The sequence below is a fragment of the Catharus ustulatus genome, chromosome 3 (assembly GCF_009819885.2).
Source record: "Catharus ustulatus isolate bCatUst1 chromosome 3, bCatUst1.pri.v2, whole genome shotgun sequence".
Lineage (NCBI taxonomy): Eukaryota > Metazoa > Chordata > Aves > Passeriformes > Turdidae > Catharus > Catharus ustulatus.
The window spans coordinates 94083918-94104138 of NC_046223.1; the positions used below are offsets into that span (position 1 = coordinate 94083918).

The 20221-nt window shown below is 43.5% G+C and overlaps 1 protein-coding gene across 1 annotated transcript in view; it reads right to left on the reverse strand.

Annotated features, from left to right (window-relative positions):
• Positions 1 to 16197, reverse strand: part of LRRC1 (leucine rich repeat containing 1) — a 79220-nt gene extending 63023 nt beyond the window's left edge. The window contains exons 1-2 of the mRNA XM_033055888.1: positions 16000 to 16197; positions 95 to 212 (exon numbers count right to left, since the gene is read on the reverse strand). Coding sequence (XP_032911779.1) covers positions 95 to 212; positions 16000 to 16158 — 277 coding nt within the window. The 5' untranslated portion in view covers positions 16159 to 16197. The remainder of the gene's footprint in view (positions 1 to 94; positions 213 to 15999) is intronic.
• Between the last annotated feature and the right edge of the window lie 4024 nt (positions 16198 to 20221).

Below are 20221 nucleotides of genomic sequence, written 5' to 3' on the forward strand. Positions count from 1 at the left end.
AACAATCTCTGAGACAGAAAAGCCCTACTAAGCTAATTTTCTAGACCATGCTATAGGATAGTATAGAATCAAACAAATTAACTTTGGGGCTTACCATTTCGAGACAGATCAAGTTCCACCAGCTGCATGAAATTTGCTATTTCTGGAGGGAGCCGTTGGATTTCATTATCACTAAGTCCAAGTTTTCGTAACTTCACAAGCTGGAAGAAAGGCTGAAAGAAAGAAAAAATTACATTTCAGAAAATATTCATGTAACTCACATATAGGCATGCTAAATGATGAGGAATAACTGAAATCACTATCACTTTCAAAATGTGCAGTAATTAAAGCTATTGCATGGCATTAGTTATGAAGATCTCCTTCACATCTGTATTAGAATGAAGATTTTGTTTTAATTTTCACATGCAAACAAACTATAATCTCTGTTTCAGCTAAAATGAAAATTCATGTAAAAAAAAAATCCATAAAACTTGGTGTTATGAACTTTAGATCATTGCAAAATAGACAGTACCAAATCCAGAGTACCAGCTCCAAGCCATTAATGGGGCAAGGCTACCAAGCAGAGTAATTAAAAGCATCCTAATTACACACCAGGGCTTATTAGGAAGTTAATGCACAGGGACACTTTTAAAGAACAAGATCCAGAAAACTGGTGAAGAGGGGCTCACAAGGTCTTCTTCACCAGCGAACACCAAAACCAACTAGGTTACAGAACCAGCCTCCCTCAGGAAGGCTTTCTTTCTTCCAACATCCTCTGTTCTGTGGCCCAGTTTCAAAAGGACTAATGAAAGTTGGGCAGGATCTCAGGTCTTTGCTTGAGGAAAAACCTAGCCCAGCCCAATGCACAGTGAGAACACAATGCAGACAGGATGCTAACATTCCCTGACCCCAGCTGTGGGCTCAGGGGGTCTGGCAGCCCCAAAGACAAAACAACAGTCAAACAGGCCAGGCTGAAAGTCAGGTCAACCCCAGGCACTGGGAGCAGCTGGGACTGAAAGAGAAAAACGCTCATTTAAAACCTATTGAGATGTAGGCATTCCTAAGAATGTTGTGGAGCTCTTATCACAACTTTGTTCCAGGCAGGGCTTTCAAGGAGAGCGACTGCAAGGGATCAGGATTTGTGCAGAATAAAATGACTTTACATACAACTCATCTTGATCAAAACTGAACAGGCTCTTCCAATTTTACCCAGCAGTCAAAGGCGTGCATCTCACCCACTCCCAGCATCTGTGTGCATGCCTGCACCCCCATGGTTTTGCCCCCTTAGGGTAACTGGAAGATACTTGTAAATTTGGGATATTCGCTTACATTTAATTATCTGCAATCCCTTCTAGGAAACTAGCACCTCTTTTTGAGTTTTTATTATATTTAGGTAAGTGGTCTAAATGTCACTCAGATATGACTTGAGTGACACAAAAAGGGGCAGTAAGGCGTCTTACTAGGACACAAGACAAAAGCAGTTTCATGAATCCGTTTAACAGTACAGGTTTTCAATGTGACTGAGTGTCTTGTGATCAAAGATCAAAAATCAGGTTTCTAAGTGCAAAGTTTTGCACTTCTGCATCAATCTCTCAATATACACTGTGTCACAGAAAAAAACCACAACTGAAACTAATGTGGTTTCCATCAAAAACATCTTATCCTTTTAGGGGATAAGAAGGACAGAGCTTTAAAAAGTTTATAAACACTTGACAGTAAAAGATGCACTAGATGTGAATGTGGAATTTCAAAGGCATTTTTGAGTCAGAATGGCAGTCTTCCACTATCCCCCATATTAAAAGTGTTTTATAACAGAGCTGAAATTTTAAGAGGAAGATAAAATCCACTATAATTCCGTATTTCTAGCTCCTTAAAAACTTATATTCCAATTAAAATAGTCACAAATGCTTTTCAATCCTTCACTGTCCTCAAAAGGTCTGCAAGTGCATTTTCATATCATCACCATTCTTACCTTAAAACAAATGTAGTCCTTTCTCTAAATATTTACTAATGACTAAACCAAGAATCCATCAGAAGCTTAGAATAGCACTTAAAGATACTTTTGCGAAAACATAGGAGTACGCTCTGCAGAGGAGATCCCAATCTGTCCTAACACTCCAAAATAAATACTTGTCAAAATGTGTTCCTCAAAGCAGTGTGTAGCTGCTAAACTATATGACAGTTATAAATATTGATGTTCTACTACAAATCTTATCCTGAGCAACAGTTGTCCTGACAGATACTCAATGGCAAGTGAGCAAAGACAGAAGGAATGTAGTTAAAAGACAGAATAGTCATCAAAAGCCTGTTAAAAGCTGGATATTCCTAGGAAGGTTTGAGGGCCCTCACAGTACCATGTGTCAATGCAGTACATATATATTAAATGTGCAAAGCACGTGTGCAACAAGCAGTATTACACAATATTTAAAGACATTCCTGTTTCTTTAGCTGACTACTACTAAAAAGAAAAATTAACTGGAAGGTTTCTTTCCCATCTGCATAACAATTTTAAATGAATGACACCATTTCCTAGATAAAATCAAACTGCAGTTACATTAATGGCATTTTTTGAACTTCTTGTTTGTTTTTTTTCCCTTTAAACTACAGGACTCAATCACTCTTGCATGTTTAATGCATCCAACTCCCATTTCAGTAAGTGTTCTTCCTTTATCTAAGACACATCATTAGTGCTCTGAAGCACTGCTGGAGAGGCAAGCAACTCCTTTTGGTCATATATATTTTACCTTTCAAAAAGGCCACAAGGAAAAAAGATAATTAAAAGTTTACTCAATAGAGTTCAACAAATGTAAATATATTATATATACACACGTATATATGTGTATGTGTATAAATATCTGCAACTTTTAAAATACATTACAAGAAACATGTTCTTAATTTGATGTATCTAACACAGCTCTGCCTCTATTTGATAAGCTCCAACACGATCCAAAGTGCAGTGGGGTTGCTGGCCAGAGCAGCATATCCACCCAGCACGCTCCAATAGCTGGTTTTGATTGCAGACCCAATGCCTCTATGAGTATCTTGGCAACACTTGAAATGCTGCTCAGCTTAGCCAGACTAATTAATAGTGCCTCAATGAGAAGAATAATGCCATGAGCATAAGCACCCAAGTAGCCTATAACTTGCTATTTAGTAGCAGTTCCTGACCCGCAACTGACGCTTTTCCTACTATGAAAGAATTTATAGAGGTTTCTATTATATGGATATTCTAAGAACATACATCTCACTGGAAAACTAACCAAGTCTCTCTCGCCTGGACACATATCTTAAAAAAAACTTAATTCTGACAAAATTGGGTCGATGTCAGGCAACAGAAGAAAAAAAATTAACAGATAAGTGCATGACTCACTGAAAAGTATAAACAGACAGTGTGATCCCACAGCCCTCATTTTTTACACCTTCTTTCTTTTTAAGAATATCACTACAACAGGCACTCAATTCTAGGGGGAAAAAAAGACAATGAAGTCAAATTAGTAGGCTATTTTCTTCCGTGCAAGTGGCCAGGAAAACATATTTCAGGGTTTCTTTCAATGTTTCTCTCCTGAAACAAAAAATATTCATGCCTGAGAATTTCCCCTGAAAATTCAGCACCTTAGCTGATGGGAATAAAAAAACTTAAATGGAAATATATGAAAACAATAAACAATTGAAGTAAAGCACATAGGAGGGAACAAAGATGTATGTGCAGTTAATGTTGTTTAAGGGGAGGAGCAACATATCAGCAACATCTGAGCTGCTAGAGCCTTTGCAGGGCTAGAGACATGTCACACTCCAAACTCATCTGGCACAGGTAGCATAACTAATTGTTTACTGTGTTAAGTAAAACATTTCCATTAAAAGGCTACTACTGACAGCAAAGAGAATTAAAATTAGTACCTTTATGAATCCACTGCCTAATCCTCGCAATGAGCTAGTATAAGCAGTAGAAATTAGAATGAGATGTAAAGGAGAAAGAAAATTGCAAATTAACTTGTTTCACAGTTATACACACACAAGATAGGATGAGGGTTTGGTGGTTTTTTGCTTCAGGTTTGTTGGGGTTTTTTGCAGGTACTTGAGCTGTTGCTGACAAGATTAAGAACTTGCTAGCATTTGCTCTTATATCACATTTCTCTTAAATGCCAATATGGATTTTCCACACACCCATGCTGCCTCAGTTTTTAAAGCTTCTTGGGGCAATCACGTTATTGTATTAAAATGAATTAAGTAAGCGACAAGATAGTACGCTATTAGGTTCTGTTTAGTAAGTACATCTGTATTTATTTCACGCATTTTCCAACCTTACAAATGACCAACTAAAGGCTATCTGCTTTGGAATTACAGTAAATTCACGAATACAAGCCGCACTGAGTATAAGCCGCATCTCTGGGTGTTGGCAAATATTTCGGTTTTTGTCCATAAATAAGCCGCACCTGAATATAAGCCGCTCTGTCATTCGCAGCGAGGACCCGCGTGCAACAAAGTTGCCAAATACTAACAGAACCACGGCATGGTGGGGTTTACTGGTTCAGCTAAGGCTGTGCAGGCTCGGCCCGCTAGGGGCTGCTGACAGGGGCCAGGTAGCCCAGCCTGGCGCTGCCGCTCGGCGGGGCCACTGGGGACCAGCCGCCGCTGCCACTGGGCTCGGTCACCACGGCCCGGCGCTGTCCTGTGGTGGCAGGCAGGGACGGAGCCCCCCGCCGCCTCCCAGAGCCGCGGCAATGGCGGTGCGGGGTCCCCCGTCTCTCCCCCGGGCTGCGGCAGAGGAGGGAAGGAGAGAGCTCTCCCGCCTCTCTCCCCGCCCCCCGTGCTGCCTGCAGGCAGCCAGGCTCCACCCGCAGTGCAACAGAGTAGCGATTTGTAACAATCGCAAAATGCCGGCTTTGCAGCTGCTCGGCTCGGCACTCTGGCTGGCACTTCTGAGGTTGTAAATGTCAGAAAATTATTCACATATTAGCCGCTCCTGAGTATTAGCCGCATTTCCGGTTTAGGAGCAAAATCTTAGTCAAATTGGTGCAGCTTGTATTCGTGAAATTACTGTAATTAGTGACACATAGTAATTTAAACACAATTTAACTCCTAAATGCATTCGTTTCAAAATCTTACTTCAGGCTCCATTTTCTTCTCCTACACTGTAAACAGAAATCAGTAGGGACACCATTTCATTTGTTTACTTCCAATCCCCAGCTATGTGTCTTCCTTCAGCCATTGGATAAGGGAAATTAGTCAATCCTTCCTCGCACTTTTTATATTACTTCATAAAGATCTTTTTCCAAGGTCCTTCTGCAGGCAAACAGAAGTAGAAGAGGTAATTTTGGTAAGCAAAGCAGCGAACACGGGATAAGGCATCAAATCCGTGAAATAACCTTGCAATGCAGCTGCTCCCCACAAGGCCCTAGGGCCTTGCTTTTGGCCCCTAGAAGTCACCATTTTGTCTGCATTGCTGCATGGCTTCAGCGAGAGCACTCCCTTCAGGTGAACACACTGCTTGGTGGTCAGGACACCATGAGAAAAACAAGGGTTAAATCCCGTAACGAAGCAGCACCACTGAATCCAAGCATTCTGCTCCCTCAGAAGGGGTCTAATAACCAGGCTCTGGCACAAGCATACAAGCACATTCCCCATCTGCCTGAAGGGCCAAGGCAAAGAGGGAAAGGCAAGCTTTTCCTCATTCCTCTCCATCCCTTTCTGTGGAAGTCATCAGCAGAATGGCCTTTGACAGACTATCAGTAGGGGTCATCAGTGTTGAGGATTCCAAGAAGACAGGACACTCAATGCCCTACACTACCCAACTGGTGGGATTTCAAACACCACTTCTACTCCAGTCAGCCAATGCATATACCAGCCTGGAGCTCTCACAAAGTTGTAAGGTAGCCTGCACTCCACTCAAGCATCAAGACATCCACCCTCAGTCAAAATCCACAACTAACCTGTGAGCAAAAAACTCTTCCTAGGACACAATCCTGTATAGCGTCTTAAAATCCAACCCAGAGACTTCTGCCAGTATCACAGGTGGGAGCACTGAGGAAAACCAGCAAGAGCACAGAAAACAAACACCTTTCCTGTAAAAGTACATCCAAACTAACTGCATAGTAAAATGCTGAGGAAGCTGAATCCTACTCTGGATCCAAGAAGTGTGACAAAAGATGTCACTGGACTCCAGTAAAGCCTAGCATGGCCATTATCAGCTTGGCATCTCCCACAAAGCCTCCTAGCAGCATCAGGACCCCTCAAGTCACTCTGTCTGCTTTCACCTGCAAGCAAGGACAGCTGGCAAGGGCAACAGGGTTTCAGAAGTAGAGATCCCCCGTGATCCTTTGGGCACAACACACTTTAATTTTCAAATAAAATACTCCCTGAGATAACTGAAACAATTTCTGAGGGCAGGGACAAACGCACGGTGCGGCACAGGAGGGTCATAATGCATTTGATGACTCTGCACCAAAGAAGCAGTTGATGGATTTCCTCTGGAGCCATGAAGAGATGCAGCAGCAGCTGGTGATGGACAGCAGCACACAGACCTCTGCCTGCCTGTTTTGTGGTAAGCTGGCAGACGGACAACTACTCCATGCAGCTGAGGTCTCTAATTCTGTCTTCACATGTGCCACCAGAAAAACCAGAATATATATGGCATGATGAAAGATTGTTTCACACACCCAACCATGTATGCAGAGTATATTCAAGCTGTCCTTTGGTCTTGAAACATTCTACTACCAACTTTGTCATCATGACTATTAATGAAAGACATCACGGAGGTGGACATTTAAGCAGGAGTCAAAACATTAATAAAATTACTAGATTTCACAAGAGAAAAATATTAATGAAAGATCACAGTTCATGGGCACATATCCTAAACAGAACCAGATGCTGCAACTGCTGTCTCTCCCTCCAATGGGTACTTGAAAAGAAAGCCCAACAGAAAGATCTGCCAGGCAAGAAGGGCTATGGGGCAAGGCCTACAGAAGACAGAGCAAAATTATACCAATGCCTTACTGAAGCTGTATTCAGCATCAACCTGCTACGCTTCTGACACCCTATTTTCAAAGCATCTGCCATTTTCTGAACCACACACAAGGACAGGCCAATTGCAGGTCCTACTCTCAGTTGTTACCATCCCTTTTAAAAAATAAATAAGGGAGTATCTACTCTCAAAAACCAATGCACTGCAGCACTGAATCAAAATGCTGTGCTACCAAGCAGTGCACTGACCAGGTTGTCTCCTACTGCTCCTGGCAGGCAAGGATTTACTTTCTCTTTTAAGTAGAAGCAATAAAGGTTAAAGAGCACTCCATGCTAGAGCTGTTTGCTAGAGCACAGTGGTGAGAGGGACTACCTCTGCCTTTAACAGAGGTCAGAAAACATCTACTACAATGAAAATACAGATTCACTGCAGTCAAATGCATTTGCCATTTGGAGAAAAAAAAACCAACCAAAGCCCACATTAATCTCTCTAATGAATTTCTAGCATGCATTTTTTCAGTATACAAGACTGTTGGCAGGAGGTAATGTCTTTTTTTTTTTACATCAACTGATATAATTAGAAAAGTAACTCTATGTATAATCATAAAATTTATTTTAGAGGTTCAGATGTATAATCTCTGCCCACAAACCTTGTCTCACCTATGTACATCACAAAGAAAAGGGAATCCTAACAGTTTACTATAAAAGTACACACCTTACAAAAAAAAGTTAAAGGTATTGGAACATAACTACTCAATTACTTTTTTTCAACTCAGGTCAAAAATCAGTAGAGTTGAGCTGTGAATACAAAAACTGCCATTAGAGAATATTTCAAACCAAGCAGACTTCAAAAATCTTCCCAACAATTGCAGGGACATTAACAGGGAAGATAATGACTTTCCTTTGTTTAGGAAACAGCAGCCTAAGTTCTTCCTCTGCTTCCATCAGACTGTGGTCTTCCGTATTTGATGTCAAAAGGTAAAGTATTTCTCAAAGTCTGAAGCCATGCAGAAAAATCTGGAAACTAGGAGGAATAAACCTAGATATACTTATCTGGTAATAAACTTCTTTGTAGCCTTTAACACAGAGTTCTATGATTAGAGGTATGTTAATATAAAGATCGAATGTTGCTTCACTACAAACCATTATGGATTTCAATAATTCAAGCATATACTGCATGATAGTACTAATGGACTATAGTCACAATAGGTTACAAAAGGTAACATTCTCAAAATACTGAGGTTGTAAAGTCATGGGTGTTCTTAGCAAGTATTTTAAATAGCATTTGTCATGCTGAAAAAAAATTTAAACTTTCAATAAAATTACTTTTACTGTGTGCACACAATCTGCTTCAGCTTCACCCAGTGGCATAGTTCCCTCTCTGACACTAACTGTAAATACATGCTTGTTCAAATCATACAGTGGTATTTCTTTATGGATTTACAGCAAGATGTACAAAAACACTGTACACTATCAATGTAGAAAGTAAAATAATTAAATATTTGAGGGTGAATAAACCATGAAAACCACAACAATTCAATCTATATCATTAAAAATACCCAAGTTAAAGACAGGCAAAATCTTTTATATGCTCTCTACAGAATCATAAAACAGCTGAGGTTGAAAGGGACTCTAGAAATCACCTAATGCACCCCCTGCTCAAAGAATGGCTTGACAGCATCTTCATGAACAGAGATTGCACAACCTCTCCAGACAACCTCTGCCAGTGTTTGACCATCCTAACAGTAAAAAAGTATTTTCATATTTCAGACAATTCCCTGTGTTTCAGCCTTTGCCCACTGCCTCTTGTAAGGTCACAGGGCACCCCAAATAAGGTTTCATGCTGATTAGCACGTTTTTATATACAACCACGAGCCTTTTTCTTCTCAAGGCTGAACTATACTGGGTCTTTTAGCCTTCTCTCCTCAGGGATGCTCCAAGCCCTTAACAGTCTTTGTGGCCCCTACAGTATGTCCATGCCTCTTCTTATGGGATACCCAGCACTAGACAAAGCACTCCAGGTCTGTTTCCCCAATACTAGCCAGAGGACAAGGATCACCTGCCGGCAATGCTTTGTGTTACCCAGCCAGGATACCGCTGTCTCTCTCTACCTTGAAAAAGCATTGCTGGCTCACGGTCAACTTGTCCACCAGGTAATCCACAGCCTTTTACTGGAAAACTGTTTACCACATAGTTGGTCCTTAGCCTGCACTGGAGAATTGGGTTATTTCTCTCCAGGTGCAGGTGTATTTCTCTTTGCTGAACTTCATGAGATTCCTCTCTGCCCGTTTCTCCAGCCTCTCCCTGTCCTGCTGAATGGCAGAATAAACATCTTTTACCAGCCTCTTCCAAGCAGAATCCTAAACTTAGCAAAGTTTGTCTTCTCAAGGTGCTGCATTTGTCCTGTTCCTTCCTCCCAGAACCCCAAACTCCACCATCTCATGGTCACTATAGCACTATAGCCAAGGTGACCAAGGTAGCCATAGCTACTGCAACACTGATCTTCACATCTCAACCTGCCTTTTCTTCTTTTTAAGTATGAGGTCCAACATATCACCTCTGTCCAATTAAATCCTTGAGCACCTGTGCTAGGAAGCCATCAAAGCACTTCAGAAAACTCCCGAATTGTGCATGTCCTGCTGTGTTGTCCTTACAGCTGTCACATCCTTCAAGACGCGTGTGAGGACCTGAGCCTGCAAACATGAGACTTCTTCCAGTTGTCTGAAGAAGGCATCATCTACTACTTCATCCTGATCAAGCAGTCTACCCAAAACAAGAATGTCAAGCAGACACCCAAAACAATGTCATCCACTCCTCCCAACCTGCTCTCAGCTGGCCCATCATCCATTCCAAAGTAAAATTTCATATATCCCTGCTCTTTCTCATCCAAAGGGCAACTCCCCATCCTTGCCTTCCTGGTCTGTCCTTAAAGAGCCTGTGTTCATCTACTTCAGCACTCCAGCTATGTGAGATATCCCACTACATCTCTTCAAACCCAAGAAGACCTATGCATTTAAAAAAAGGAAATGAAACTCCTACATATGTACAACTTAAGCAGCCGTAAACACAAATTTAAAGAGAGGTATAGTACGAGTATCATGTCTTCCTACAGATTACTGGCTACTGACCAAACAAGTGACTTTCAGGCTTATGGTTGCATAATGATAGGAACAATGATAGAACAGTGAAATTCAGTCCAGAACAGGTTTTTTCCTGAGACAAAGGTGTGGTGTGGGAAGAACAGAGGGATTGTTTCTTAAGGAGCTTCCACATGATTTTGGTAAAATAACAGTACCCTGGATTTCACACCACACATAGCAGAGATACCGACAGTGCTGAATGCCAAGCAGCAGCAGCAGACCAGCAGCATCTGTAACAAACAAACTGGGACACAGGAAGAGGCCAGGGTTTAACCAGGTCTCTTGGGAAAAAGGTCTCACATCTATCTAGTAACTCTACAGAAAAGCCTATATATATAACACCAAGAAGAAAAATTACATCTGACAGATAGAATTTGTAAGCTCAGACATGTGAAATGATTCAGAGCTGCACTACATTAGGTTTACAAACGCTGCATAAAAATTATTCCCCAAAGGGAAAAAAAAAAAGATCCTCAAACTCTTAGGCTAAACTAAGTGCATAAAACAAATTTTGAATTTTTTTTGCCACTGGAGTTTTTCCATAAACAACATCTGCTAGAAGTATCATGGGAAAGTGGTCTTTTTTCTTTGAGTTAAAGAACTGAGCAGCAACAAGACAAAACAGCAGCAAAACAAGAGTTTTGCAAACTCAAACAAGAGATTGGAACACCTATCAATGCAAAGAATGCTGTGATTTAATACAAAGGCAAAAATATAATACTGCATTCAAGGGTTCCTAAGAGATTTTTTTTTAAATCAATGGAAAAAGAAATATGCAGGGATCCAGTTTTGTACTACAAATTTGACTCACAGAGAAATTAAGCTGACAGGATGTATTTGCCCTTAAATTCTAATGTACAGGAGTGGAAAACAACATTTCATCAACTACAGACTGATCTATAGAACTGAAAGCATTTTATTTTTATCTGATGCTTTTCATTGGAAAAGCTATTGAAATGCATCATGCAGAATGTGTTATTTTCTTCTATCAAAGTAATTTGCCAGAAAGCCTACTCTTCAGTGAAGAATAGTTTTTGACGTGCAGCAAATTATATACTACACATTACAGCTCGAGTTGAAAAATTCTCCAAGTTTTCACTCCCAAGGAAAATAAAAATGCTACAGGTTTAGAAAAAAAACCACACAAACTACATTTTTAAGTTGTTCTGTGCACACTGGCAACCACTTACTTTTTTTTTTCCAATAAAATCAGATACACAAAATAATCAACAGAAGGTACTTGGGATCCTCCAACACAGGAGAAGGAATTACTTAAGCAAGTTAAGAGCTACACTTTACCACCAAGTCTATACATAGCCCATCCTTCTCAGACCAAAGGGTGCAGCTCTTTAATTTGTCTTGTAAAACAGAAGTGGCGAGAAGCATGCTGACAGCTAGAAATTGCTGTTCTGTGGGAAAACAGCCACATCTGCTGAGAAAGGCTTCAGAGAGACTTCATTATTGTGGAAAACCACCAGCAGCTTAATAGTATACAGCTTGCTCCTCCAGCACATCCCACCAGGCTGGCTTATCCTGCAAGAAGGGCAAGAGCAGAGGAGAGAACCTGGGAGGCAGCAGAAAGGAAAGGGAAAGAGCAGAGTACAAAGAAAAGAGATGTTTGCAAGAGCAGATGAGAACCCAGCACAGAAGGGGCAGGAGAGCAAGCAAAGCATCAGAAACAGACGGCAGACAGAGCTCCTTAGGTTGCAGGAAATAAGCAAGATCCTGGAACGTGAAGGGTGGGGGAGGATGGGAAAGTATGAACATGCAGGGTGAGGAGTCTGAGACACCAGTGGTTAAGAAGAGAAAAAGGTCACTGCCAAAATAAGTGTAAGTTCTGCATCACGTAACTGGGGAATGGAGTAAAGAAGGGACCCAGGGATCCAGCAGAGCAACTAAGGAAACCTTGACAAAGATTCACTTACTGACATGGGAAACCAAATGAGCAGCAGCAGAATTATACAAAAACCCTTGAAATTACTCTATAATCAAAAATTATTACCTTGTACTGTTGTAATGCTGACAGATACAGCTTGGTGAAAAAAAGGTATTTGTAGGGGAAAGGGGGTCAGAGAAACATGACCACATATTAATGCACAAGGAAGCAAACATGGCCAAGAGTAAATAATGGGGGCAGGGGCAATGACATCCACCTCTCTCTGCTTCTCAAGACATTTCAGTTGTTTTCTGGATGAACCCTTCCTACCCTCTCCCCTTAGAAAAAGGTGAAGAATTCTACCATACATTTTGGTCAGCTTATAGAACAGAAATAAAACTAGCAAAATAATTCCCTCGACATGATTCAAGTGTATTTCTTGTTTCTCCTGAGGATACTTCACATGACTCTCATAACATACAATTCAGCAATAATGCTGGGCCCTTCTGCTAGTCGTTCTCCTTCAAGATGCTAAAGCAATTATCTAAGTTATCTTCTGTATTTTGAAAGAATTTTTATGTGTGTTTTTTCTGTTGGGTTTTTTCATTAACACCCTAACATATGCCACATTCTACTAGTTTATTCTAGAATAAGAGATGTTTTAAGTATGCTAGGAAAAACTGGCAATTAAACAAAGTCTAGGACTACTTCTGTATCTCAAAATTGAGATTTTAGGATGTATTAAGAGTATACTCTTTTATTGGTGTATTTGGATCAAACCAACCAAAGAACACCTTTTATTGTTACTTGATAGAAATGAGGGCAGAGAGAACCATGGGGGAAGGGGGAAGTGTGTGCATCCAACACAAATTGCCTCATCAGCTTGAGAGAAATGCAGTAGGTCTACATATTTCATCATGCCACTTGCTGATATTTATCTCCCTCAGAAACCTTCACACTTGAAGGGACAAAAAACAACATGCAAGTGGACGGAAAGTGGATGTCTAGAAATAAAGCCATTATCACTGTCTGACTGGTAGCCATGGCAAAACTGGTAAAAGAACTCACTAATATCCACTGGATTTCAGAGAAGCATCACAAGACATCCTGCCTGCTGCAATAGACCTTCCAGACCACAGCTGCCCACAGTGGGAAAATGAGTCTGAACTACATGTGTGCACAATGAAGAGCTGAGCAGCAGCGTTGGGATTTCCTCCTCCATGCTGCAAAGTGACAGAGTTTAAAGGGTGATTCTTCTTCACTGTGCCAAGGTGAGGCTTTACAGCAGCAATTTCCTACAGGCATCACAACCATCTCAGCAACACAAACACGTTATCAGTTAAGGGATTATATTATGGCATCAGCACAGCCCACAGGTGATTCACCAGGAATTGCCACAGATCACTGTGAACTTCAGGACTTCATCAAGCACTGAAAAACACCTAACTAACCAGCCACTGAGAGTTACACAATTCTCCTGACCTGTTTGGGCTTCAACTGAGCCCAAATCTAGCTTGATTTTGTGTTACTGCCTTTAGGTATGCAGAGAAGAAATTTAATGGAGGTAAGGTTAGACTAATATAAAGAATTACACTAAATTAAGGATGTAACGACCACTTTTATCTATGCTGACCTAACAGTTTGTTAATTACACACTCTGATGATTTCTCTCATGTTTTCTCTACCAGAGGTATGATCTACCCCAGCTTTTTGCACCAATTTCCAATTCTGTGGCTGTACTTTGCATTGACACTACCCTCTTAATATAACAGGAATGAGCAATGTATGCTGTAGCTACTTTCCACTGAGAGATCTTCCATGATTCTCCTCAACCAGATTCCTAGAGGCAAACTTTTAGAACTATCTGCTGGTAGAAAAGTTGAACAGGGCTCTTCCATCAGTTCCACCTTCAATAAATTAATTTCACATTCAGGACTGCAGCTCTATTTTTGTACCTCAAAATTCTGCAGAGCCAACACTTTCATGAGGTGATGGTGCTATATTCCATTTACCAGAAATCATTAATAAGGAACTGACAAGGAAAGTTCACAGGTTCGTGCAGGAAGCCCCAATAAAAATGCCTCCCTGCATTGCTGACAAGGCACAAAGTACTTAGAACAGATAAAAAGTATGTTTCTGTGGTTGTATTTCATCAGATTCCTCCTAGTCCAGCTAAAAACCCACAAACATATTCCTACAGTATATTTAGGCACTCCTGTAACATGATCCATGTACATGAAAAAAAAAAAAAAAAAAAAAAAAACCTAAAAAACCATTCTTTCTAACTTCAACTTTTGCTTGATTCCACCATAATGCTAAGGAACCTAGGTTGGTTTCTGGGGTTTTTTAACCCCCTCAGCTATTTTTTATATGTATGGGATGTAATGCATAGTCACGTGTAACTAATGGGATGAAGTGGTCTTTTTAAGCACTACAGGGCAAAATAAGGCTATTTCATATATTACAGTTCAAGCAATAGAAGAGAAACAATAAATAGTTGCACTCTATTTAGAGAAATTAATACCATAGAACACCATGAACAGACATCATCCTTTACATTTGTACACAGCAACCAGCTGGTGGTGGATTTATAATTTTTTTTAAAAGTCAGAGAGTCATAGGTTTCAACAGAATTTTAGCCACACATGCATTAAATATCCCTGTAATATGATGTGTACAAGCATGAAAGCCAACTCTAAGAAGAAAGGTCTAGTACAAAGGGACTCCTGAGTTTGGTCGGTGCACAAAGCCAGCAAAAACTGCTGGAAGTAAAAATAGCACCCACACACAGGCTATGTAAACCAGTTTTGCTCTACTTCAGAAGGATAAAGAGTTCAGTCACAACAAGATGCAAACTTGTGCCTAGGTTTTTCAAATGAAAAAGCCAAATTTAACACGTCAGTTCTACTGAGTATTTTTACTACTGTCTGAAGGAAAACCTAGCCACCACGATTACTCTTACTATGTAGAGTTGAAAAAAGAGAGTGTATGTGAGTGCACTGAATTTCAAAAAAGAAAAAGTAAGGCTGTTTAAGTCTGGGTATGAACAGAGCAACTTTGATTCAGGTACAAACAAAGGTGCTTTTGAAAAATTTTCTGGCTAGTGAGTTCAGTTTCTTGGATTCCAAGTTAGTAAGAGTCCACACAGTTTTAAGACGTAGCTTCCAGGTAACACGTCCCGTGTCAAACTCTACCAACAACAACTCACAAAGGCTTCTGAATTGTCCAAAGTTTAAAGGGCAAACACGGGGAAAAAAGCCCATGGGTCCTCAAGTCAGAAGTCGAGCATGCCTCCCACTCACCCTGCATCAGTGGAGCCACAGCCCCTTCCTGGAATCACTCTGGAAGTCCCTCTGGCAAAATCTTTAAGTGCCACCTGGAGAGGCACACTGGCAGGTACCACCTCAAGGTCTCAAAACCATGTTGAATTTAAAGTGAATGCACCTTTGACAATAGTACCAAAAATACAGTATGTATAAAACTCTGACTACATGCTTCAAGTGAGAAGCAAACCACTGACAACTTGCGCGGGACTTAGACTGAGACACAGAAAAGCCTTATTCGTCTCTCGTGTTTTGCACAACGAAGTTTCCAGGAGTAGAAGGCAGAAACGGGAACGCGGTTATCTGCTGGAGGGTTTTGGTTTTCCCATGTACGGAGCAGATTGTATCTACCGAAAGGGGAAAAAAGGGGAGGGCTGAATACCCTCCAAGGTCTCGTAATTCCGATGACGTGCATGTTAATCACAACATACACATAATCATGTCCTGCGACTCGGGCACCAACCCCCCTGCCCTCCATCAGGACCTGTCCTGCCGTAAGACGCGGATCTCCAGGTTTGGCTGGTGAAAGCTCATTTCCCATCTAACTCCGGGGAAACGCTAACCTGAAACTCCGCTCTCCCTTTAGCTCCAGGGGCTGCTCCCACAGCCCGGGGGCCCCAGGAGCCCCTCGCCGCCGCCTCGGTGCGGGCGCTGGACCGCGGAGCTGGGCGGGCACCTGCCGGGGCAGCTCACCTGGCCCCCCGCTCCCATTCCCGCTCACCTTGGGCAGCTCGCGGAGCTGGTTGGCGTCCAGCAGCAGCTCCTCCAGGCTGCGGCTGTAGCGGTAGATCTCCTCGGGCACGGCGGCCAGCGAGCAGTGCCGCTTGTCGATGGACTCCACATGGCGGTTGCACCGCCACAGGGGGATGCAGTGGAACATCGCCCCGCCGCCGGGGGCCGCGGGGCGGGCGCCGCCGCTCACCGCCGCCCCCTCCTCGCCGCCGGCCGCGGGAGCCGCTGTCCGCTCCGCCGCCGCGCAGCGCGGGTCCCGGCGAGCCAGCGGCCGCAAGCCGCATCCAGCGCGCCGCCGCCGCCGGCGGGAAGCAGCCCCGGGCGAGCGCGGCGCCCCCGGGAGAACAATGGGCGGGAGCCGGAGCCGGAGTAGGGCGGGACCGGGGGCGTCCCCCTAGTGCCTCTCGGCGGGCCGCTGCCCTCCCCGCAGGGGCATCGCGGGGCGCCGAGCGCAGCGCTGCCGGCCGCCGCCGCGCATTCCCGCGCCTGACCCGGAACACGGGCGGCCGCTCCCGCTCCCCCTCCTCTCCTCCCCCGTCCCGGCTGACATCAGCGGGGCCGGGCCCTGCCGCCCTGCCCCGCCCCGGGCCCGGACCCGGCCCGCCGCTCGCACACCCCCCCGCGCCCGCCCCGGCGCCGCCTCGCCCCGGGCAGCTGGCGGCGGGCGTCCGCACAACTTTCTTGCCAAGGGAAAAAAAAACGGCGGCGGCACGGAGCTTCCCCCGGCAGGGAGCGTAATGTGCAGCCCGGGCAGCGGGGCTCGCCCCACACCCCCCCGGCCGCGGGGCTCCGGGCGCGGCTCGCCCCGCAGCGGCCGGGCCCGCAGCGCCTCGGGCGGGCTCTGCCCTCGCCCGTGCGGCTGCTGCTGTCACACCGGCGGTGTCCGCAGGCACCGGGAGTGCCGGGGAGCGGCTTGGGACGCTCATTTACCGACTCTGGGACATGCCGATCCCTACCTGAAGCGCCCTGGAACACCGAGCGGCAGCGTGCGCAGACCACGCTCATTTTCTTTTCTGTTATTAGAACACTGAAAAGTAACACAGTAAAATGTATGGAACGCACTCTAGGTTCATGGCCGTGAGTAATGTTTTCCCACTCAAATTGCATTGATCTAACATTGAGAGAAAAAAAAAAAAAAAATATATATATATATACGCTATCCCCAAGGCTTTCTGAAATATGTTTTATTTTTTTAAATCCACTTTCAAAAGAACAATTGTAAGGTCACAAGTGTTAGCAAAGACAAATACTCCGGCAGTCCTCTGCCCGTGTCCACCGGCTCTGGGCTCCGGCAGTACCATTCCACACCCCTGGGAATGGGGCGATGTGCTCCTGAGCTCTGATGGCAAAACAGTCTTAAAGGATCGCGTCTTTCTGGTTGCATAATAGCAATTTTGTAATCTTCACAGCAACACAAAATACTTCTGAAAACAGGCAGTTAACATCTTGAAATGTTGCTAATTTCTTGCATAATTATAATTGGGTGCAGATATATGAATAGGGGAGAGGGGAAGTTTGCTGTAGTCATATCTGTTCTTCAATCCCTGCATGGTACCAACAATATTTAATGTTGTGAAGTTACAACATATTTATTGTTGGGTTCTTAAATCAGCTGATAAATCTTACAAGCTGCACTTGTTAAATTTATGTGGGAATTTGAGTGATCTGTCTATTTTTTTGGTTTTAAAAAGGACATTTTAGGTGCTAGCATACTGTTACTCTTTGCAGACCTATGAAACAAGAAACTTTAAAACTTTAAACTTTTTCTTACAAATAGAACCAATAGTTTCTTCCTTCCATCAATATGTTAAGTAATTACAAAAGAGCATTCATTAATGTGTTCACATGTGATTAGAAACAGGGCAGGCACACACCAGCACTCCCAAGCCTTCCCAGTCCCACAGCCAGAGATTAGGTAACTTTGACGGGAGAAAATCAAACCAACCTGTTGTGCATTGGCAGAGCTTGGCAAAGACAGAGATGCAGGAAGCTGCTCAGCAGATTTTAGAGGTGGAGATGAGGAGGACCATCTCTGTCAGAGTTAGTGGGTCCCAGTCAGGGCCAGCCAGGCACTACAGATGCACTTCTTGCAGCTGCTGGTGAGACTGGTCCTCCCTGATGCCAGGCAGAGGAGCTAGGTTCAGAAAATCAATCTTCTCGTGGCAGCTCCAACCCAAGATTTGACTCTGAATGTATTGAACCAGATGCAGGGAACGTGGAGGCTCAGCAGAGATCAACTGAACAAATATTGAGGCAGATAAAAGGCTCAAACTGTTCACAAGCCTCTGTGACCAACCAATTTGCTGCCAAGATTGCTTTGCCTAAATTCAATTACCTTAGTTCCTCTTTTCCTGGGGAACCCTCTGAAGAAGTGAGACTACAGAGGAGCCAGGCAGCAGGCACATGAACAAGGGAGGGCTGCAGTTGACTGCCCCCCAGCTGACTGTCCAGTTTACCTAGCACATGCAGTACTACAAAGGACTACATGATGGGGATGGGATAAATCAAAGGATTTGATTCTGGAGAGCAGTGTGGCTTGCTTAATTGCCAAACAGAAGGATGAATGCATTGACTCCCAAACTCCAGCTCTAAAATACAGACAAGCAGAAGATGGTCGGTGGAACCTCAGGACCTCATGTCCATCTTCTGCTTGTCTGGAAGCATCCACACTGTCCCACAGCTGAGTCTGAAAAGAGGCAAGAGCTCCAGCAGTGGCCTCAGTGGAAAGGTTCTCTCACCATCTTATGCCACTCTCTGTCCCACCGTCCTCTGTGCCATTTGGGAGAAATGCCTTCCAGACAAAGAGGAGTTCAGATCCCAGCACTACACTGATTGTCTCAGATGCTTGTAAACAGCTGAAACCTTTCTTGCATGATATGGACACAAAGTCTGACATGAGATGTCACTTCTGCAGATGCTGTCATGTGTACTGTGACAAGTCTAGGCAGTAACAGGAGGGTGACTGACAATCGGGTGAGTCTGTGTACTTTCATGAAGAATGAGTCAAACTGTTTGCATACTTCTCATAAGTGTCAGGGAGTCCAGGGGACAGAGGGATGGCAAGAAAGCTTAATACTTATTTATGAAATCTGCCTTCACCAGCTGACTCACTATAAGGATAAAGATCTTCCTTTTCCGTAAGGTGGACAGCTATTGTCATAGGATCTTTGATAAAATCCTTGGAAGCTCAGGACATTAAATTGCAGTGTTAGTGCCCTGGCCCACTGCAGAGGTGATGATATAGCCTGAAGCTATGGTATGGAAATAGGCATTGAGGAAGTCACAAGGCAAACCAGTGCCGTTCTTGAGGATTCTCACAGCAGAAAGCAACCTCCCAAGCAAGCAAACTTGTTCAGTTTTGGTCAGTGTAATAAGTTACTGGTGTCTGTGGTTCTTCTGCACTAGGAAGTAGCAGCAATAAAAACCTTCCCTAAATGAAGAAGAGACCTCATATTGGGACAAGCTTTGATGGGAGAGATCTTGGAAAAAGTGTGAGAAAAAAGAATTGTGATACAATACAGTAACTAGAAGCTATAGGCATGCAAGTTGTGAGAAAGAAGAGGAGGACAGCAAGTTGCCAGGAATCATAGTAACACATACCTGACAACCTTATTACTTGGGGCAACTGTGCCCCCGCGGGGGTCAGAGCAGTATTGCCCTTTCTGATAGAAGCAGTCCTGCTGCATTACACATTTCCATAGCAAGCTAAGGTGTGGCTCACATGCACAAGGGATTAAGGTGTGCTAGTCTCGAAGTCTTGCAGGGGGATTACCTGTTTCAAGCTGCCATTTGACAAGAGAGGTAAAGTCGCTCCCTTTTCTGCAGGAGGAGTAAATGAGCATGGGGAGCAGCTTTGTGCTTCTTTCCCAGCTGTCTACTTTCTTCAGCCTTGTACAGACAAGAGGTCAGACTTCTACCAGCTCTGATTTGGAGGGGAACAGATTAAGTCTGCTCACACTGTGATATCAGAGTTCACATATCTTCCTGCTATTTGCACTGTGATCAGGCAACCCACATCAGGGTTTGTGACAGTCATTGTTGCCCCCATTGTTAAATAGTGTTAAGGTGCTCAAAAACAAAGGTTGCAGCTGGTTATATGCAGGATATACACAGCAGGAGATGAGCAAACTCTCTTGCATGGCATTGCCAGCAGAGCTGTGTTGAGTGCAAGAGATCATCCTGCTGAATAGTTCAGTGCTTCCAGGACTCTC